Below are 16,821 nucleotides of genomic sequence, written 5' to 3' on the forward strand. Positions count from 1 at the left end.
AAGCGTAGCGCTCCATCAGCACTTCTGCCTTTGTTTGCACTGTCAGCACCGTTGGCTGCTAGCCACCAGCTCAGCCGTCACCATGTTGAAAGCGAGCCTCTTTGATGGCCTCTATATAAGGTAATAATAAAAGGCGAGCGCTGCTGTGATGATTCAGCATTTTTGCGTCCGGTTTCCTCGTTAAGAGGTCGATGAGTTCTTTGAGTGTTTGGATGCATAAAGTGATCAGAGGTCTTAAAATCCCCCCGGTGGGTCTTAAAATAAATAATGAACATTCGCTCACTTCTGCCGATTGCTTTTAATCCATCCGTTACTGTAACCCTACATGTTTTTCATGAAAAAGATCACATTTTTTTTATACACAATGAATTTGTACAAAACCAGGTTTATTTCCCATAATTAATTTACATTGAGCATTTCTGTTTTCAAAACGTATTCAGAGACACATCAACGACACTGAAGTTAATGCCTTATTGTGAGCCGTCGAAGCCAAGAGGAGTAATATTCAGTCAAAGGCCTTTTAACGTCAAGATTACCATCGCCTTGGTTACGGCCTTCTTTAACACAGCACATGACAGGAACGTGGGGTTTGGTTTTTCAGATATTATAAAGTCATCAGTATGGTCACTGACGTATCTGCTGCTTGGTGTCACCGTTAAATATTATTTTATAAATATTATAAATAAGATTTGGGTGCAACATATAAGCTCCCGCTTTCAAGCCGTGCAAAAAAAAAAAAAAAACACCACCTTGCACCTTTAGTACTGAATGTGAAACGTAGATATTGAGCTCACAGGATATGTTTTAAATTATGCATCTGTTGGGAGGATGATGACGATGATAAAGCAACATGCAGTAAATGCCCTCACATGTTATTGGAAACTATCTTCTGACAAAAAACACATTTTAAAGTATTTTTAATGAAGGCATCATGATGATGTACAGCATATGTGACACGATTAATGCAGTCCTCATAAACATGTTTTTTGCACCACGAGTTGCACTTGAACGCACCAGAGCGCTAGAAATGTTCGACTAAGTTAAGCAGTTAAGGATTTTTTTTAGACTTAAAAATACATAAAATAGTAAGAAAACCACGTATAAAACGATATGGCTCACATTCAGGGCCAGAGCTGTTTCGTTTCACTAGCCCCTAAACTCTATAGTATAAAAAAAGTGCCTTAAACTTAACTAAAAGTTCAACCCTGTATTAACAAGTGCTCAGTGCATGGCATTAAAGTAACAATTTAAAGTTTGTCTCTCCTGCAGAAGAAAAAGTGACTGAATGCCTTTTAATAAAACACATGTCTGGATTGCCGGCAGCCTCTCGTCCGGGTCAAAGGTCAAAGATCAGTCTTCCCAGTTTGTCTTATAAGTGGCAGTGTGTTGGACATCAGACCTTTGGTGGCGGTACCGGCCTCAGAGCCTGGATGACAAACCGAAAACATGCATTGGTTAACTAAACTTTAAGAAACGGTTTGACATTTTCTGTGTGTTCTTGCCAGCTGTTAGTTGAGAAGCATGATACCACGATCATCATGTTTTTTTAGCTAAATATGAAGCTTAATTCAGCAGCCAGTCTGCTTTGCTTAAAGCACCTTTAAAACTCACTAATTAACATATTTCATCCCTACTAATGACCAGAGGTGGGACCTGGTTTTTGTTTTGCAGGCCACAAGTAAGTCAACTCATTGCACCCAAGTCCCAAAACTTTCAGTTTCGAATCCTAAAGTCACAATGCGCTGTTTGCATCTAATTTTTGACCCTCTTCTTCTGTGGCTTAGTAGATAATGTGTGTGTGTGTGTGTGTGTGTTACCTTGCGTGCAGCTGTGTAGCTCTGGCTGTGAGGTTTGGGTCTGTTCCCGGCTGGAGGTGGTGGAGGTGGAGCTCCTTTGGGTTTTAGCTTTCCCGCCTAAAAATGTCAAGTATTTTAAGTGAGGGCATTTTATAGTTATATATACGAGTTGTATAGTTAAATATAAGATATATCTAAACTGATGTCTTGTAATACATTATATTCCAACACTTACCTGTGCTGGCGCGGGTTGGTGAGGAGCCGGCTCTTTGTTCATGCGGTGAGTGAAGCTGTTCACTGCCGGCTGCTTCCTCTGGGTGTGTGTGCTACTTTTGAAAATGATGGATTTATTCATTTTAAGTCGACGGTCACGCGACCGCACCGGTTTTTACAACGAGGTGAAGGTTACTTACATTGGCAACGTGGGACTTTGGCGTTTTTTCCAGATGAATCCGACCACGCCGGCGATGACGCCCAAAACCACGAGCACGACCGTCACCGAGACGGCGATAGCCGTTGCTGCAGAAATGGAAGAGAAATCATCTTTGCTTGAAAGCAGATAATCAAATTTAACATTAGTTGTGCAGAAAAACACACACACATGCGTGAACAACTGTAGGTTTGTCTTACCGGAAGAACTCACAGAACTGTCCTTGGAGGTGCAGGTCGGAGGCACCCAGCCGGGCTCACACTGACACTCACTCCTGTGATTACACACCTGAGGAGAACCACATCCTGCCGTTATCAGATGTTGCCCCGTGTTGTGTTCAATGACTTCATTCAGCACAACACACTAACTAACCAGGAGTTTATTAACGTGTTCCCCAGGCATGTTTCCAATATAAATATAAATTGAACAAACTCAGCCTGAAATATTTAACAGATTTTGTTCAGGCAAATTCAGTAATCTACACATATTATCACCAGACTTGCAGCTTCCTACAATATTTAGAAGACTGTCACACACATTACTGTTATCTTGCAAGACATTTTTTTTTTTTAACACATTAAAGCTTTAATGTCTTACTTCTGTTACCAGATGAGAACTAAACCGTGTACTCACAGCGTTGCCTCTGCATTTTGCTGAACAGTTTGTGTTTCTGAACGCCGCCTCGAGCTCCACACACTCGTTCTGGCTGCAAACCTGAAAACACCCAAACAGGTGAGTAGTGAAGACACGGTGTACGGCTGCGACATTCAAACGTGGACGTTGAGGTGATTTCTCGGTTGATTGTGGTGAAGTTATAAACACGAGAAACATTCACAGATTGATTAATTAATTAAAAAAACAGCCAATTACCTTCCCATCCCCACATTTAGTGCCCGTGTCCACCTGGCCGTAGTCTTTGGAGTAGTCCCCAAAGAAAGACGCCTTGCAGTCTCCGATCCGGACCATGCGTCCGTAGTTCGGGTTTTCATTTCCTCCTTCGCAGAAGAGCTTCCCGCAGAACACGTCTCTGCAAGAGAAGGTCAAACATGTGCTCATTTCAGAGCCTCATTCTGCAGACATTTGTCCCAACACAGACTGCATATTAACAATACTATTAAGGGAGTAATTAAATAAGGGAGTGTTTTGCTGAAACTCACTGTCGCTGGCAGGGGATGTGCTGGTCCTTTGTCCGTTTGCAGAAGGCGTAGTAGGTTCCTCTGGTGTTATGGTCGTAACAGGAAGGATTCGCATCTATAGCACCTGATGAGCAGAGAGGATTACAAGCATGTGTGCAGATCCCGGGGGGCTGAAAAACATGACCCCCCCCCGCGACCCTGAATACAGGATAAAGCGGTAGACGATGGATGGATGGAATATAAATAGCCTAAATCATTCAAAATTGAGCAAATGTATTTTCAGACTTCGCAGTCTTCACATTTTAGATTCACATCTAAAAAGAAATGATTAAAATGGTGGAACAAATACTGTTTGACAAATAGGCTATATTTCCGACTCCAAATTCCATCTCTGGTCTCCTCCACAATGCAAATGAATGGGTAGTTTTCTTACACCTTGTAATGTAATCAGACTCTGTTTGCACCTGTAGTGAAGAAACATCGCTAGGAGCTAGTTTAGCAGCACTAGCTATTATTGTGTTCTTCAAACTGTGTATTTTAGAACTGTTTACCAGCATAACTGGCATTGTAAAAAAAATGATCAGTTAGTTTACACAATTTGGTTAGGGCTTCATATTTTGATATCCATCCATATCAATTAATCATGCATAAAGTCGTCCCATACACTGGATGTAAAGGAAGATGGTGAGAAGAATTGGGGATCTGGGAGGTTTGGAGGGGCGAAAGATAAGAACATGAGTAGACATTACATGCCTGAGACACCTTAAAATGATGATTTACTAATATAACAGTTAAGTAAGCAGTGATACCTTCTATTGGCTGTTTAGGACAAATAAACAAGACAGGTAAGCACAAGAAATGATTCCCTGTGCAGTACTTTTTGAATGATATGACCAGCCTCTACGAAGTTGTGATTTATGGAGGCACGGTATGAATTGCATACGGGTAAAAAAAAAAAAATATCACTAGTGTCTCCTCCAATCCTGACATCGGATCTGCACCCCTGATTACAAGCAGCCTCTCATATATTACATCATATATTTAGAATGTGTGTTAACCTAATCAAACACAATCTCTTTTCCTGTGTAATATAAAATGACACGAAACACAACAACAAATAGACGTAAGAAACGAGTCACTCACTTGATCCATACATTTTCACGCACTGGTCTTTCCTCTGTGGACAGCGGCCGTTGTAGCAGAACCCCTGACCGCCGTCGCACGGGAGGCCGTTCACACCGAACACGTCCTCGGGACACGTGGCGCTCTTTCCATCGCAGTACTCCGCCAGATCGCACTCGTCCATCTTCCTCCGGCACTCACTGGACCGAGACAGGACCTGTGAGGAGGAGGGAGTCCGGTATGCTTGATCAGATTTCACATCGTATTGTAGATTACAGCCTCTCAAACCCTCGGTTTTTGGCTCAGACCCAAACTGAATGGAGATTAGGCCTATCTATTTCAATATTTGAGTATCCTGCTATTGTATAGGTAACACTGGTAAGATGTTTTTATCGTCTTTTTTTTACTCTTTTTAATGGCACCACAATTCACAAAATGAATGAAGTAGAGTCATTTTCTCATAGACTTCTATGCAAGCGGACTTTGTTTTGCAACCGGAGGAGTCGCCCCCTGATGGCCAGTAGAGAGGATGCAAGTTTAAGGCCCTTAGGCAAGTATGACAAATATTGCAATGCCTTAAATTACCACTAGAGGGCTGTAGCCGATCAAACTATTGGAACTAAAACAGCATAGGAAGACTTCATGAAAAGAAATCAGCCATTGGATAAAAAAAAGTCACTTCAACTGTTACAGAAGCTATTATTAAGCTATTATTAATTGATATTTACTCACTTTACAGTTGTCACAGCACTCGCCTTCAGCACACTGGGCCCCCGCCTTCAGGCTGCATGTGGTGGCATTACAGCAGACGTTAGTGCACTCCTACAAGGACAACACAGAGCTCATCAGGCTGTGTCTAATCCTTCTCTTTGTCATCTCGTGTTAAACTTCCCGGCCTTGTGTTCCCCTCAGGCGTGCTTCGGTTCTCTAAAAGCTCTCTGAGTTGTGTGTGTTTTCCTTTTTTCCGAGGAGCGACAGAGAACATCGAGGGGTTGTTGTGTCTCTGCTGCTGAATACCACCAGCAGCAGCAGCAGCAGCAGCAGCAGCAGCAGCAGGTCTGAACATATTCACATAAATATGACTGGAATGAATTTAGTGACTAGTTGTTTAAATGTTGGGCAGCTCGTGTTGTCGAGGTGGAATGCACAAAAGGCTCCAAGTGTCAGCACATTAATTGCAGATACACTCTTGTATAACAAAACTTCTCGTTTTGTCTTTTCATGTCAAGCTAGTGCGACTTACTAAAAGTATAAATGAAATAACTGTAAAACAACGTGCAAAATTAATCTAAAAGGTCTAGACGACCCGTCCGTCTTCAAAAGAGATTTATAATTTCCTCTCAGCTCACTGTGTTAGTTCACATCACCATGTCTGCTTTCATTCACTATAATTGTTAAATGTGTTGATGCATGTCAAACATTCCCATAATGCCTCAGGGCAAAAGTTACAAAACCTAAGGAGTCAAGATCAGACAAAGAAAACCAGGTGTTGAGGCACAAAAACTGTAGCCTTGAGGCTCAGAAATAGTTTCAAATCAATACAGCGAATACATTTTTGGTCTAATTTTTATACCATGTTACTCAGCAGTGAGGTGTATTAATGAGTGAGTGACATAGTGGAGAACCATATCGTTCTTGAGTTTTGGTTCATTTACCTCCAGGCTGCCACAGTCGCACTGCTCTCCTCTCTCCACGAAGCCGTTCCCGCAGACCGCAGGAGCCTCCAGAGTCTTGAAGTCCGGTTTGTCCAGCAGGCAGCTGGGGCTTCGATTGGTCAGGTACTTTGCGTAGTGGTTGGTGCTGCAGCTGCTGAACGTCCGAGGAATATTCCAGCTGTAGAAAAAGTCCAAAGTCACATTCTTTGAACACATAAATAGATGTGTTTTTTAATGCATCTTTCTATGCATCTTTTCTTTCTCTCTCTCTCTCTCTCTCTCTCTCTATCTCTCTCTCTCTCTCTCTCTCTCTATGCATTCTTCTTCTTAGTCAAAACCTGGAACCTACATTACCCACGATGCAAGTTGACCATTGAAATGAGAAGCGAGCTACAGAGATCTTTTTTTTAAGAAATTCACTCACCTGAGTGCTGCCGCCATGATGCAGCTATCTCCGCTGCAAACACAGGCGCTCGAGTCATCGTGGTTCATCCCAAGGTTGTGGCCCATCTCGTGGGCCAGTGTGGCCCCGACTGCGGAGGCCCGGTCGTTGTGATCCTGAGGGATGGAACTTAATTTTATCACCATTTTACTTGAAAGCAAGCGAAATGCAAATGATCTGTTTCCTTGGTTTTCTGTTCCCATGTGATGCACGACAGTAGAAGACTTTCAAAATCATCATGTGGGTAAAAAAAACACTTCCTCTTTCTAGTAATGGATAAAGGAATTTCAGAATGTTAATAATTAGTTAAATAGGGGATGTTGAATGGATAACACATATTCAATTGTCTTCTGATGCTAAAATATTGTATGGAGGGAAAGTTTTGAAAATTATGATAATGTATTAACATAAAATATATCCCTTGAAACAAAAATAATGGGTGTCAGTGATGAGAATTTGTTATGAGCACATCATTGTTCTGGTCCTCCTATTCGCCCCAGACCTGGTCCTCCTATTTAAGCCAGATCAGGTTGGTCTTACACCTCACCTGCACGACTCCAACAGAGTGTCCGGAGCAGAGAGTCCCGATGTAGGCCAGACCCACCGTCGCTCCTTCAAAGTCAATTCCACTGGAAAACAAGGCATGACAATATGAGAAAATGAGGAAACATGACTGCAGGACACCAGCAGAACCGTGCTTTTCATTCAATGAATTATTGTGTTGATTCACTGTTGTCAGTTTCAGCTCGCGCCAACTTGACCCAGATCAGCACTTGAGGGTTTGTTTAGTGTGACAAAGTAAGAATTTTAGTGGCATTTTAAAGTCTGTGTTCCAACATGTTTTATTTAAGCTCTGTGAGGGGAGTCCACGTTGATTTCTCTCAAATACAGGTTTGTTCAGCTTATAAAGCTTGCACGCCTCTTCCTCATGATTGGAGAGATACTGGGCTGTTGCTTAAGAGGAAGCAGTGCGAGTCATCTCTGTATTTACATGAAATTTAACATTTGATACATATGAACATTATCTTTGACATCAAAACAGTTGGTGAGGGAACTTCCTGTGCATGTAGCCTGGTCAAAACAAATGAGCTTCCTTCTATTTAAAAGGAAATATAAACTTAGACTTGGATAGGATTCTGGATTTTATTGTCTTTACAGACAGGTTAACTATTTATCCCAACAACAGTGAATGTGAGGAAGAGAAAGTGGGAGTTACTATATAAAAAATACATTTAAAGAGATATTTGAATTAATCATTTACAAATCTAATATCAGCTGTTGTAGCAGACCTGATGAGGTGTGCGTTGTCATGTTTTTTCCTTTCCGCCAGCTCAGAGTTTCTCCACCTCATGAAAGCGTCCAGGTTGTTCCCGGCAGGGGGGGTCACGGAGATCAGATCCCGATTAGACCAGACTTCCAGCCCCACCAGAGCAATGAAGGTCTTCAGGGGCTTGTATGCCTGCAAGCGTGCGAGCAGGGCAGAAAGAAACCACAAGAAAGGTTTAAGTCTGTTAACTTTGTTCAAATGAGGAGACTAAATGTTCAGAAACCTTAAAATAGAAAATAGTCTGCATGTCGTCATAAAAAGACACTTAAATTGCAGCTGACACGTATGTGTCAGACATTTGACCAGTATTGGAAAAGGTGCTGACTCACCATGTTGACGAAGTTGACAATTTCAAATATCCTCTTTCTCATCGCCGTCACATCTCGGTTCATCTTAAGGTACTGAAAAATCATGTGATCATGTTGGAGTGAGGTCAGAGAAGTTGCCTCATTACGAATTGTCCATTGAGTCATCACTGATTCTTGTGACCCAAATGGTCCAAAATAGCTGTTAGCATTTTGTGTGCAGAGATTTTACCAACAATATTAAAAACATGTTTAGTTTCAGCGTGCACATAATTATCCAGATCATTATTTCCTGAACTTCCTGGTTTTCATCCGTGTGTTTGTCTTACCGCACGATTATCAGCAACAAGGTAGAGCTCGACGTATTTCTGTTTCTGGACGATAGATATACCCTGCAGGACCAAAGAATATAGCGGATAAAGACAGTTTTTTTGACGAATATCTTAATATCTTTGTTTCTTGTTGTCATAGTGATGTGACTGAATGAGGATTTGCTTCGGTGGTGTTACCGCCGATCTGGAGCGGCTCCGGCTGGTTGGGGGTTCGAAGTCCTCCTCCCAGCTGGTGTTGGTGACGCCGCAGACTGCCGGAGTGGAGTTCCTGTTCTCAAAAGAAATCACTGCATGATCGCCCTCGTCGCCGCCGGACAGCGGCTCGATCAGGTACCTCTGGGCCGAAATCCTGAAGTAACCCCTAGACCAGGATCAGTGGCAGCATGTCGTTTAGGTCTCTTTTACAATCATACATGAACACAAACTGTTGTTACTACTTTATAAAAACAAACAAGGTCAGTTAATCCATTGGTTCCCAATTTGGGGTCAGGACCCTTCATATTTGAGGTCACGAGCCAGGAAGGTCGCCCCTCGGGGATCACCCCCTGTTGAAGATCTCTGCTCTAAAGGGGTCCAGAAAGCATCCTGATCAGAGGCCCAAACCAACTCAGCTGGCCCCTTTTGAAGGATCAGCGGCTCTAATAGAGAGCTTTGCCTTCGTTATCACACTGCTCCAGTCCAACACCTGTTTCTTATGTGTTTTAAAAGTGTCACCTGGCAATGTATTTAGTTACTCTGCACCTCCGGCTCACAGCTTGTTTCTGTTTTAGTATCTCGACTTTCACACTTTCAAGTAGACAAGATAGTCTGAGGTCTCACCTGAGTCCGTCACAGGTGCTGATGCTGACAGACGATTCGCTGTCGTTCACAATGCTCCCCTGATAGTAGCAGTGATCCTGACACAGACGTGGGGATGATGACAGGTTGTCAAGAGACAAGAAATACAGAATTTTGTCTAGATGCATTAAAACCTGAGGTTTAGGAAGTTGCATGTACACTGAGGTCGGTTCATCTTATGTTTGTGGAAGTGAAACTTGTCTACAGACGTAAAACACTCACGAAGTCATTCGGTGTTGTGGTGACTCGAGCCCCGTCTTCTTGGTAGTAAGTCTCCGTGTAGTCGTTGGTGAGCAGTTCACTGATGATGAGAAGAAATCAAATTAAATGGCCGTCATTAGAAAACACATCAATTGTTATTATCTAAAATAAACACGATTCAATATTTATTTATTAATTTATTGGAAAATCTGATTTTTGGCTGTAGAAGATCTGTGGTGTTGATAAGAAGAGATGGAGGGACTTTCTGTGTCTGGTGGCAAACAGGATAAACACAGACGACACAAAAGCCACAAATGTTGAGAAAAATATTAAGAGAAGTAAAACAAGGAAGTAGGACTGAATCTGCTTTCAACATTAATGAGCCCAAACTGAACCATCTGAACAATGGTCAGTATTATTAAAGATGAACTGAGGGCTGAACAGTGGTGTAGTGGGTAGCACTGTCGCTCACAGCGAGAGGGTCCCGGGTTGATTCCCGATTTGGGTTTGGGTTCCTTCTGTGTGGAGTTTGCATATTCTCCCCGTGTAAGTGTGGGTTCTCTCCGTGTTCTCCGGCTTCCTCCCACAGTCCAAAGACATGCAGGATGGGGATAGGTTGATTGACTCTAAATTGCCCATAGGTGTGAATGTGAGCGTGAATGGTTGTCTGTCTCTACATGTTAGCCCTGTGATAGACTGGCAACCTTTCCAGGGTGAACACAGCCTTCGCCCAATGATAGCTGGGATCGGCTCCAGCCACCCCCCCAACCCTCCCCCCCTTGTGACCCAGGATAAGCAGTAGACGATGGATGGAAGATGAACTGATGTGTATTCTGCCTTTAAGGAAGTGGGAACTTACTTATTTTTTTCCAGTTGCATTTCGATGTCTCTTCCTCCCACTGTCATTGCATACTTAACCCTCTCCGGCCTGAGACGCTGCACAAAGAGAGGTTCAATTTTATTCTCCCATAAGTGACAAGAACAGCACAAATGTGTGTCTTACACTAAAATTTGTGAACCCCCCCCAAACAGGAAAATCACCTCTGCGTGTCTTTTTCTAACAGCGTGAAGTCTGACGGGTCGAACCACCTCATAGTCCTTCACCTGCTCGAAGTCGTGGCCGTGGCTTTCTGTGGAGACGAACATCGTGTTACTCTGAGATGAGACAGAATATGCTCGTTTGGAGTCAGAGGGTCTATAACACCAGTCAGAGGGTCTATAACACAAGTCAGAGGGTCTATAACACCAGTCAGAGGGTCTATAACACAAGTCAGAGGGTCTATAACACAAGACAGAGGGTCTATAACATGAGTCAGAGGGTCTATAACACAAGTCAGAGGGTCTATAACACCAGTCAGAGGGTCTATAACACGATTCAGAGGGTCTATAACACAAGTCAGAGGGTCTATAACACAAGTCAGAGGGTCTATAACACAAGTCAGAGGGTCTATAACACAAGTCAGAGGGTCTATAACACGAGACAGAGGGTCTATAACATGAGACAGAGGGTCTATAACACGAGTCAGAGGGTCTATAACACCAGTCAGAGGGTCTATAACACAAGTCAGAGGGTCTATAAGACAAGTCAGAGGGTCTATAACACGAGTCAGAGGGTCTATAACACGAGTCAGAGGGTCTATAACACCAGTCAGAGGGTCTATAACATGAGTCAGAGGGTCTATAACATGAGTCAGAGGGTCTATAACACCAGTCAGAGGGTCTATAACACCAGTCAGAGGGTCTATAACACAAGTCAGAGGGTCTATAACACGAGTCAGAGGGTCTATAACACCAGTCAGAGGGTCTATAACATGAGTCAGAGGGTCTATTACATGAGTCAGAGGGTCTATAACACCAGTCAGAGGGTCTATAACACCAGTCAGAGGGTCTATAACACGAGACAGAGGGTCTATAACACGAGTCAGAGAGTCTATAACACAAGTCAGAGGGTCTATAACACGAGACAGAGGGTCTATAACACGAGTCAGAGGGTCTATAACACCAGTCAGAGGGTCTATAACACCAGTCAGAGGGTCTATAACACAAGTCAGAGGGTCTATAACACCAGTCAGAGAGTCTATAACACCAGTCAGAGGGTCTATAACACAAGTCAGAGGGTCTATAACACGAGACAGAGGGTCTATAACACCAGTCAGAGGGTCTATAACATGAGTCAGAGGGTCTATAACACCAGTCAGAGGGTCTATAACACCAGTCAGAGGGTCTATAACACAAGTCAGAGGGTCTATAACACCAGTCAGAGGGTCTATAACATGAGTCAGAGGGTCTATTACATGAGTCAGAGGGTCTATAACACCAGTCAGAGGGTCTATAACACCAGTCAGAGGGTCTATAACACAAGTCAGAGGGTCTATAACACAAGACAGGGGGTCTATAACACCAGTCAGAGGGTCTATAACACCAGTCAGAGGGTCTATAACACAAGTCAGAGGGTCTATAACATGAGTCAGAGGGTCTATAACACGAGTCAGAGGGTCTATAACACCAGTCAGAGGGTCTATAACACCAGTCAGAGGGTCTATAACATGAGTCAGAGGGTCTATAACACAAGTCAGAGGGTCTATAACACCAGTCAGAGGGTCTATAACACCAGTCAGAGGGTCTATAACACAAGTCAGAGGGTCTATAACACGAGTCAGTAGTTGTTTAAAGGTGCATCAACGTAGCCAGTCTAGCAGTTAACCGACATATCATGTCCATTTATTTTCCATTTATTTCTGTTTTTCTTCTTTAAGTAATTTTTTTAGCCTTTTTTCAGAGACGACAGGCCAACGGGCCGCCAGTCGGATTTGAACCCGGGACTGCAGTGAGGACTTTGCCTCAGTTTGTGTCTTCTTTAATTAATTTGTACAAGAAATGAGGCGGCCTGTTCAGACATGACAATTGTATCTTCCTGTCTAATTAGCGTGAACACAAAAAATGTGTTTTGCATAAAAATATTCCTTTATGAGTCACAAGATCAGGGTATATTTTTTTTCATCCTGACACACCTCTATCTGTGTACTGAATGGGCCCTGACCACAGACCCTGGCCCCCGGACCCTAAGGTCTAAAAACATAGAAAAACAATTTCACCGGCTGCAACTCGAAAGAAATGTAAGCCTTGTTTAAAAAAAAAGACAAAACCTGAAGCTGTATTCTCGCAAAAATGATTGCAGCATCACAGACCGGATCCTTTACATGAAAGTAAGATAGTAAGTTATTTAGAGAACCCGTGAGAGCGGATATAAGATTAAATCTGTGAGATTAGTGCAAACTTGCTGATGAACTCGCTGCAGCTCAACACACGACCCACCTGGACAGTAATTAGAGGATTTCTGTTGCCGCTGCTCAGCAGCCCTTGAAACATTTATATGAAGTGTATACAGTATCAACACAGCACCCGAAGCTCTACCATGGAGACCAGTTATCAGTGAAGGGGGTCGTTTCAAAACCTTATCAGCAGGAACACTGAAGGCTTTGTGAGCGGCCTCATATCAGACTAATCAGGTTAAACATTCTGTATTTTGGTTGATGACCAGCAACGCTACCATTTTTTACTTAATTCTTTTCACTGGAGAATTGAAATTTGATATAAAAAAATCCCTCCTAAAAAAACCCACATAAAGACACCAAGACCTTGAGTATGTGTGTGTCTATATGTATCTCGTATATGTCTATAATCATCTCTTGATTTTGAAATTTTGAAATGTACTGAATTTTTTATATCTTCCACCTCATCATAACTTCTTAACCAAATATGGAACTTCCCAGTGAGCTGCCTTAAAGGAAATGACCCAGTCGGTGTGAGTCACGGTTACCTGACCAGGTACGCACTAGCACTAGACAGGGTGGTGGCTTTGTTGTGATCCGGATCCCAGCCTGACCAGCATGTCACAACATCAGCAATGTGTCAATAGTAAATTCCTCCTCCTTCTCCACGCATTATTAAACGGCACTGAGTTGCTCACAATTTTACGACAGCAATTATGTGATGTTGCTGAGCAGATTTCACAGCAAGCGTAATAAAGACACAGTCAATCATTTCCTTTCTAACCGCACAAAAAAATGCATTTGCTCCAAAAAGTCCCATTGACATTCATTTAACTTATAATACAACATGCAATGACACACACACACACACACACACACACACACACACACATATATATATATATATATATACATATATATGTCATATAAACACAAGCACTTCTCTAACTCCACGCTCAGTAACAGAAGCTCAAAGGTGCTTTGAGCAGATAGGATAGAACAAACCTTTGGTTATTAATTAGCCACTGTGCTGCCGAGTGGGGGGGAACGGTATCCGGTGACTTACCTGAGGGCTTGAGCGAGGCATTTAGGATGAGGACCCACAATAGGAGCAGCGGCATCATTGTCCGTGTGGCAGGCAGTCACTGTAACAGACGAGATCTCTGGTCAGGCTTTATGCTGCCTACCTGCAGGCTGTGTTGCTGTTCTCTGTGAGGCCACACCTTTCTTGCTGGCCCTTCTGAACCTGTCACAGCTACTTCCTCCTTGACAACAAACTCAACCTCGACTGGCCTGAACACGCCCCTGTTGCTTCTCTTAAAGAATGCAGGAAGAAAACCACTGAGAGTATTTGCAGTCAAAGCTTTACTTGCAATCTCCCTCGCCTTGTTTCTTACAAACACACAGATTTTCTGACAGTAGATTTCCTACCTTTTCTTTTGTGTTGGATCAAATTTCAGCTCTTCTTTTCATGAATCAGCAGTTTGACTCATCCTGTGTGTTGGCAGATTGACTCATGACACTGAAGCCATATGGTGATTTCCACATGCATCACTCACGCTGCCGTCACCATATCATAAAGTTTCTTTTGCTAAATAAAGACACTTAAAGTGAGTTCCTTCTGCAGCCGCGTCGCTGCTCTTCTGCTCACTCACCCACTGGACACATGCTTGGACTCACAGCAGAGGCAAAGCGTCAGAAGACAATAAGGCCAATGTGCGTTGCTCCCTCAGCGGCCGGCCGGGACGTTTCAGGACACGGGTCAGTGTGTCGGCCTAGCAAGTAGTCAGACAGTTTCATGAACGTTTGCTTTCTTATCTTCGGTCCAGCAACCGTGATTCAACTTACATCAAAGTCATGCAGCTCCAAATACTTTCTGTCTACACTCTTTGTGGAGGAAACAGGATGTCTACTTTGTAATGTGTTTGCAGTTTGATAGGAATGATCAGGTTCATATTTCTGATCTTTGGGTTGGGAGGAGAAGACGAGAGCAGCTGAATCTCCACCAATGTTAGAAGGAAACAGACGTGAACGAGTGTGATGCTCATTCATTTCATGATGCACTGATCAGTGAGGACACGACCTAAACACTGAACAGCTGAACTGGACTGAACCTAAGCAAATGAACAATTGCCTCACTGTGAGTGTGGCAACTGTCAGTGTGTTCACAATGCACTTAAACCAGAAGTCAGAATATCTGTATGTTAAGGCTTTTGAGGGTGAAATCAACACATCTTTCTGATAAGCTGATAAACCTGCTTTAGTCTATCCTCCCCTCCACACTGGCCATACAGAGCACCGCTCCCAATTTAACTGTGACCCTGGCCTTGTTTGGTCCTTGATGCTTTTCATGATATCCTATACCAGTTTTTCCCTAACTTTTCTTCATAGGAACCATTTAAAAACCATTGTGTCCTAATTCACAATCAGCCTTTGTCATCGTTGATAAATCTCTAAGTTGTGTGTTTCTCCGCTGAAAAACCAGTCATTTGAAGAGATTTACATTTTGGATACATGTTTAATGTCAAAACTAAGCTATATTTGTTCATATTTGAAAACAGACACATTCTCTATACAGACAACAAATATGTGTTAACGTCATTTAATCCATTAAATAGTACAGAATGTCAAAAAAAGTCATAAAAATGTGTTTTTTCTTTTTATAGTCTGTTTTGGTTGTTTATGTCCCTGTAGTTGCTTTCACCTGTTTTTCAATTGCTTTTTCACACACACACACACACACACACACGCACGCACGCACGCACGCACGCACGCACGCACGCACGCACGCACACAGAAAATAATAGTCCTTCAAAAGTCTTGGTATAGTGTAATCACCCGTCAATCCACTAGGGAGGGCTGGTCTCCCTTCTCCACTGACACAGCTGCCGTTTCACACGTCATCACTTACTTAGATTATTATGTTTTAACAAAGACATTACACATTATGCCAAAATGTTATAAAAAGTCAAATAAAGTTTGCTAAACAATAGTCATAAAAAAGACATGAAATAATAATAGAATGTTTCAAAGGGTTGTTAAAAGCACCCATTTTTTTATATAATAGTTCAAATATTAAGTGTATACATTTGTGAAACATTTTATATATTTTTGTGGGGTTTTTTCTCCAACATAGTATTGTATGACTTGTTATGTCTTTTTTCTCCGTACTATATTGTGATTTTTTCATTACTTTTTTCAACATGCTATGATTTTTTCATTACTTTTTCAGCATGCTATACTATGACTTTTTTCATTACTTTTTTCAACATGCTATACTATGACTTTTTTCATGACCTTTTTCTATAATGACTTTTTTCTTCAAACCATACTATTACTTTTTTCATGATTTTTTGACATACTAATACTAAGACTTTTTTCATTACTACATTTTTCAGTACTTTCAACATGCTATACTGACTTTTTTCCACATACTATACTATGAGTTTTTACTATCCTATGACCTTTTTCTTCATACCATACTATGACTTCTTTTTATAACTTTTTCCCACAAATTTTACTGTGACTTTTTTCATGACTCATTTCTTCATACTATATTATGACTTTTTTCTTCATACTATACTCTGGCTTTTTTCTTCATACTATGCTATACTCTTTTCTATACCTTTTCATGATTTTTTGACATATTTATACTATTACTTTTTTCATTACTTTTTCCGACGCACTATACTATGATTTTTTTCTTCATATTATACTGACTTTTTTTTCTGACTTTTCGAGATGCTATAGCCTACTATGACTTTTTTCATTACTTTTCTCGACATGCTATACTATGACTTTTTTGTACATACCGGTACTATACTATTACTTTTTTCAATATTTTTTAAACATTCTATACTACGACTTTATTACTTTTTAAACAAACTATACTAATCTTTTTCATTACTTTTTTCGATATACTATATACTATACTTTTTAATTACTTTTTCAACATGCTATAACATG

The 16,821-nt window shown here is 41.7% G+C and overlaps 2 protein-coding genes across 5 annotated transcripts in view; both read right to left on the reverse strand.

Annotated features, from left to right (window-relative positions):
• The window catches only part of LOC311023628 (amyloid-beta A4 precursor protein-binding family A member 1-like), a 55,465-nt gene that overhangs the window by 12,986 nt on the left and 25,658 nt on the right, over positions 1 to 16,821 (reverse strand). The window lies entirely within an intron of this gene.
• On the reverse strand, positions 335 to 14,104 carry LOC311023057 (zinc metalloproteinase-disintegrin-like MTP4). 4 transcript variants are annotated; one of them, XM_084024718.1, is made up of 22 exons: positions 13,922 to 14,104; positions 10,625 to 10,713; positions 10,443 to 10,519; positions 9,605 to 9,683; positions 9,365 to 9,441; positions 8,723 to 8,906; positions 8,543 to 8,605; positions 8,238 to 8,309; positions 7,871 to 8,040; positions 7,129 to 7,210; positions 6,564 to 6,697; positions 6,140 to 6,317; positions 5,217 to 5,306; positions 4,506 to 4,701; positions 3,384 to 3,486; positions 3,097 to 3,253; positions 2,860 to 2,940; positions 2,427 to 2,514; positions 2,210 to 2,315; positions 2,032 to 2,125; positions 1,818 to 1,904; positions 335 to 1,426 (listed from the first exon to the last, which is right to left on the reverse strand). In XM_084024718.1, exons 1-22 carry the CDS (start codon positions 13,977 to 13,979, stop codon positions 1,394 to 1,396), a joined length of 2,298 nt encoding a protein of 765 aa, XP_083880844.1. In that variant the 5' UTR covers positions 13,980 to 14,104; the 3' UTR covers positions 335 to 1,393. The 4 variants fall into 4 exon arrangements, with proteins under 4 accessions (XP_083880844.1, XP_083880845.1, XP_083880842.1 ...); XM_084024719.1 differs by having other exon boundaries at positions 2,032 to 2,122; positions 13,922 to 14,103; XM_084024716.1 differs by having other exon boundaries at positions 336 to 1,426; positions 1,818 to 1,913; positions 13,922 to 14,103.

The sequence above is a fragment of the Eutrigla gurnardus genome (assembly GCF_963514095.1).
Source record: "Eutrigla gurnardus genome assembly, chromosome: 13".
In the NCBI taxonomy this organism is placed as follows: domain Eukaryota; kingdom Metazoa; phylum Chordata; class Actinopteri; order Perciformes; family Triglidae; genus Eutrigla; species Eutrigla gurnardus.